Raw genomic sequence first — 6,000 nt, 5'->3', positions numbered from 1 at the left:
AGAATACATTGAGGACAAGTCCACAATCATGTTAATGTTGAGGCACTTTCAAGTAAAAGAATTTTTCAAAATGTAGTAAGAAAATGTAATTTAAGAAATTGATGCTACAAACTTCACCTACATATATATTATAAATTGAATGGTAAAAAGCTTTTCCATTCATAATAAAAACTTTTTTACTATTAGAAAAATGTTGTTTCTCTATGTAAAAAATATATTCAATTGTTTCATTCTCTACAATGATGTCTTTATAAAAAAATGAAAAGTTTAATTTAGGTACTCAGATTCAATAGACTACGCTCAATTCAACAAATTATAATGAAGGGTTTTCTTTCTTATATGTTTGAAGAACATTTATCATATTTGAGTTTAGTTTCATTATGTAATTTCCATCACTATAACATCATGCAAAACTTTCCAACTATATAAAAAGGATTAATAACGTTTAAGAATAAAGATAACATCAAATATTCATATTTACATCTTTTGTCATATTTCTAAACATTAAATAATAATTTTAAACAATATGTGTACCCTATTCAATATGCATAAACTATACAATCATTATTCTATCTCGTTTAATTTTTTCATTCTCTAAATTCTATCTATCACCATCAATCCAAAACAAAACACAATTCCTTCACTACACGATATTTAGTAGAAAAGAAGTATAATCAAAATTCAATTTATAAAAAGTGAATAAAATTTCTAATCACTCAATACTAAAATTGTATAGGAAACACCAATAAAATCACATGATCAATCATTTCTTTATGCTTTTAAAGATCTATATTTTTTATTCTCAATCCCTTCTCATTCTACTTTCTCAAATAGAATATTCAAGATACAAAAGAAAAGAAAGGTGAAATAGACAAAAAGTTAGTTTTTTTGTTTCTTTTGGAATTTTGTATTTATAAATGTTGTTGACCATGAGAAGATCCCATAAATTATTTGACTTAGGTAATAGATGTTAATTGCTATAAGAGTTGGCTCACATAAATTTAGATGCAGAATTGGAAGATACCTACAAAGATATTCGAATCAATTATGTTGAAACACTAAATGTAAACATCATGAGTGATCTATTTCTAGAAGAAAAGATAATAACAAGAGTTGTAGAGTTCCTAATCAAGATACATGGTAGATCTAAGATGCAAAGTAAAAAATTTAACAATAGCAATAGTTTTAAATTTTTACATTCTTTCTTTTCTGATTATCCTTAAATCCCATAAACTATTTGACCTAGTAAACGTCATTAATAACATTCATTAATTCATTCAATCAACTTCAACATGACCACTAACTCCCCTTGGAAAAAATGTGTTCCGCGTTTTAAGAAAGTTCAGAATTGTGTGTCGAGGTTGATATTAAATACGTACACGGGAAACATTTTACTTAAAACTCACTAATCGTACAATTGGTCCCTCGTTCGAATCCCCAAACTTGGTCAGACTCCAGGAGAGCAAAATTGCTTTTACGATCAGGGGCCACGGGGTTCAATTCCCTCCGCTCTCCCCTGCGACATTTGATTACCTAACGCTCCGCAAATTGCGAGCCTCTGGAAACTCTCGCACATAAATTATTCACAGAAACATAAAATTCTCCACTCGTCGCCGCAATTGATCTGTTATTTGTTGAATGATTTAGAATGAGGAACCATAACAGTACGAACGGCAAGGAGATTTGGGGATTCGAGCTGAAATTAGGAGCGCAGAACACGAAGGTGCTTCTCGGATTGGACGGTGGCACAACTTCCACTGTTTGCGTTTGCACGCCGGTTCCATCGCGCAATGAACAAGTACCAGATCCTCTCCCTTTACTCGCCCGAGCCATTGGCGGATGCTCCAATCATAACAGTGTCGGAGGTATGCTCTTTTCAAATGCAGTGCTATTTAAAATTTCTCCCCTCTGCAGGCTTTTTGGACTTTTTAATTTTTTTTCAACTGCATTGTTCTCTCAACATTATAACATTATGCTAAGAGATGGCTAACCTCCCTGAAGAATTTTAAAAAGTACAATTCTTTCAAGGCGTTTGGAAATTCTCCAATTCTTTTTCATTTTTAAAATTTTATTTTGTTATAATATAATTGGTATGAAAAATTGGTAATATTTCACACAAAACTATTGATTTATTGAAATTGAGGCCAATATTCCTTATTCGGTTTGAGGCCATCACGGGTGAACCCTTTTATCAAAGACTTGACGATTGAGCTTAGCTAATTTTCATTTTTAAATGGTCATTTTTTTTGAAAACAAGTCTGGCAGAAATGGCCAGTCGTCAATTTTTGAGTATTTTATATAAAAGCGGTAAATTTCACAGAAAATTTATCTGATCTAAAGAAATCGAAGCTAATTTTCATTTTGAAATGGCCAGGATTTTCGGAAACTATTATAGCAAAGTAGCCGACTGGCAATTTTTCAGACAATGGATTTAACTTTTTTTTCCCTTATATCTAACCTTTTACAGAATTCTTCTATTGATATTCAAAAGATGTTTAATTGATGTGTGGTTGATTCTGTTACAACGACTGATATTTTTGTAAATTGTTGTTGTAGCTGATAATTAAAATGAAAATGCTTAATTTCTATATATTGTAATAAAGAATGGTACGTTTCACAGAAAGTAAAATTGATTTACGGAACTTGAGAACGATTTTCATTTTTCAAGTGGCCCAGATTATTAATATTATTTTTATTGGATAGCTTTTAATATATCATATTAATCAAAAACCAGGAAGAGAACATTTTAGAAGGTTGACGATAGAAAAGGTGGCTGGTTGGTATACAGTGTACACAGGCCATCAAAGCAAGAGTCCATAAGATAACATGAGATTCAAAAAATAGAACACAAATAAAAAAACAAAACACAAAGCATGAGGAACAGACATCTCCTGGAGGAGGTGAAGGAGGATCATCTTACCTTTGAAAATTCCACTGAGCAATCTTATTGGGTGGAGGATTGAGGGCACACTACCCATCTTGCTTTTCCTAAATAGGCTTGAGGATTAATATACCCCACCCTGGAGGCATTGTCGTCACCTAGTCTCTTGCCTAGCATGTATACTCTCAAAAGTTTTGCCATTTGGATATGTAAATCAGCCTCTTTGCACAGGCAGTGGTGAAAAATAAGTCCAACTGTGAGAGCAGTTCTGTTGGCGAGGCAGAGGAGGTGAAATGTTTTGGATATTCCCCTCAGGAGGGACTCTGCTCATCGTGCAAGGTGCACTGCTCCAATAATGAGAAGATCCTGCAAATATTGAAACCCCAAAGCAAGTTTCTTAGGGCTGGCTTGAATTTGTAAATAAATAGAGGAAATAATGCCAATCTTCTCAGGAAGAGAGAAATTACAACCAACATTTTCAGTATTAAATATAGCTCCGTTTCTAGTCTTCCATAAATGAAATAAAATAGAAGCTTTGAAGAACTGCCAAATTCTGGCAATGTCAGCAAGCTATTGAGCTGCACCCCCAAATGAAGCCATCCTTCAAGAAAAGAAACTTGGGTGGAAAGGAGAGAAAAAACCATGGTTCCACTTCCAAGCATCTTGAGCCTGAGGGCCAATCCAAAAAATCATGTTTAAACTTTAAAAGTCTCTAGGTGACAGTAGGCAGGGCACTTATGGTGAGCAATGCCAATATGGAAGAATCTCTTTCCAAGCAACAACCCTTGATAAATTAAGCATCAAAGAAAGTGGGCAATCTTAGGCTCAAGCTGAGCTTGCCAGATCCTGTTGATTCGAAAAAGTCAAGTGTGAGGGGAACAGGGGAAGAATTCAAACCCCTGCCAAGTTGAGCATATTAAGAGCTGGAAAGACGGAACTTAAAGCTTTGTAGATAAGGATGAGATTGTAGCGTTTGAAGATAGTGTCGTAACTCTACTGGCCTTCCTTCTACTCTACTCTAGGAGGCCAGAGGCCAAACTTATGTCTCTAACATAAGATCAGGAATAAACTCTTGAATGTGTAAAATAGAAGGCATCATCTTAATTTTTTGTTGGAGCACAGGCCATGGGATCCATCTTGATAGAAGACTAAGTTCCTAATGGTAGTTTGAAAGCTTAAATTCTAGGAGTTTCTGCAACTGGCAAATTGGAATAGCTAATGATGGGAGACCGCCAAGACTATGGAAACCAAATCTTGAAACCATTGCCAACATACTTGAAAAAGGGCTTAATATTCTTGAATGCTTTCCAAATGTTTTGTGTAATGAAAGAGCTTTGAATCTTAACAGGGGCATTGGTAATTAGAAGGGAATGAAAGGCAATGCCTTTCCAACAATTCTTGCCATAGGGAGAATTGAATTTGATGTAGTGCCTGAGAAGAACTTTTCAGGCCTCCAATGGCTGAGACAATCTACTTAGTGCAGTGTACAATACTTTGCAAATGCACGCATATTAGGTAAGGCTATGTCACCCTTTTCCTGAGGAAGCAGCAAATGTCTCAGGTAACTTGATGGAAACTGTGGATTTTTTTGATGTTATACCGAAAAAAATCTCTCAAAAGCTTTGCCAGCCTATCATAGGCAGTTTTGGATGGGGGCCAACAGGAAGAATAAAACGTGTGAGTGGCCACCAAGACTTTAGAATAGATTTGGAACTTTCTTGCAAGAGAAAGCTGCATGGTTATCTAAAAGATCTTCTTCTCAAACCCCTAAAGAACATGCTGCCAAAAGGTGGCAGCATACTTCAAAGGCAAAAGGGATACCTAAGGTTGCTCCCCTATCAACCCATTTTTCATGATAATTCTAAAGTGAGGTCAGCAGAGTGAAAGGGCTCTATCTATAACATTGTGTCATAGTCCATAGTAGGTTCAAACTAGAAGTTTTGCAAAAAGTATCCAAAGAGGCCGTAGTTACTAGGAAGGACTCCTAGTTTTTGGTCACGTGAGTAAAGAGTCATTTGCAAAGTGTTCATTCATGAGGTGTCAAGAAGAATTGGAAAGGAAGATCTCTCTAACCAAACGATACGAGGCCTTATGAGCCAATAGATATTGCTAAAAGCCTCGACAACATGAACACATGACAAAGATGCAAGAGGGTATCCTTGGCAAATGGATCTAGACAAACCAAAATGTTTAGAAATTGCCATTAATTTAGACACATGTCCAAACTTCAAAAAAAGGTTAGCAATGCTTGAAGAAAAACTCTCCAAAACTTTATTGGCCAAAATTAAAAGCCATTCAATTTAGTGGAAAGCCTTCTGAAACCTTAACATAAGAAGAGGAATGCATGGCCAAGAGGCCCTAGCCCATTCTATCCCTTCCAGACAATTTATTTATCTAGAATGTATCAACTTTTAATGAATCCTATTAGCTAAGGTCACACGATAGTAAACAAAATATGCTTGATATGTAGGCCAATGGTTTAGCTAGATTTTTATATGGGACATCAAGCTAAGTGATAGGTCTCTAGTTGGTAATAAGCTCAAGGTTGTGAGCTTTGGAAAAAAAATTAATGTTCTCTAGATTGACAATAGAGCATAAGGATGGCTTACTATATAATGTCCCGTTGATGTGTTTTTTATGCACATAACAATACAGAATAAATTACCAAAGTAATTTACCCTCTCTTGAACAAAATCACCTCAGATGCTAAGAATGAGATCAACTAAAATGATTCCAAGGTTTCTACATGTCAGGTATTGACGAGTGGGTAAGTTCAGTGGTTGATGTGAATTGCTTTGTTTCACTTGGGGACTTACGCAAATGTTTAGATTATCATGAATGATGCGGAATAGGTGTGCTGACAACTTAAGGTTTATCAATAAGCCTCTGGATTTACTTCTTACTAAAAAGGGGGAAAAAGAACAGGGTTCAGGAAATCTATTCTAATCCTAGGAATGTAGGAAATGATGAATGGATCTAGTGGAATCAAACTAGGCAAGGTCTCACAATCAGGTATTGACACAAGCTTAGTGCAATCATCTAAGGTATACTTAAAGATTTTCAGACTATTACCATCAAACGTAGACACCATCCAAGTTGATGCTTGTCGACGGATGAGT

The 6,000-nt window shown here is 35.3% G+C and overlaps 1 protein-coding gene across 1 annotated transcript in view; it reads left to right on the top strand.

Annotated features, from left to right (window-relative positions):
- The first annotated feature begins 1,348 nt into the window (after window positions 1-1,348).
- Window positions 1,349-6,000, top strand: part of LOC131034962 (uncharacterized) — a 104,596-nt gene continuing 99,944 nt past the window's right edge. Inside the window, exon 1 of the mRNA XM_057966579.2 lies at window positions 1,349-1,865. Coding sequence (XP_057822562.1) covers window positions 1,649-1,865 — 217 coding nt within the window. The 5' untranslated portion in view covers window positions 1,349-1,648. The remainder of the gene's footprint in view (window positions 1,866-6,000) is intronic.

The sequence above is a fragment of the Cryptomeria japonica genome, chromosome 8 (genome assembly GCF_030272615.1).
Source record: "Cryptomeria japonica chromosome 8, Sugi_1.0, whole genome shotgun sequence".
In the NCBI taxonomy this organism is placed as follows: domain Eukaryota; kingdom Viridiplantae; phylum Streptophyta; class Pinopsida; order Cupressales; family Cupressaceae; genus Cryptomeria; species Cryptomeria japonica.
Note: the sequence above shows the minus strand (reverse complement) of the source record. Positions and strands in the feature narration are given on the sequence as shown.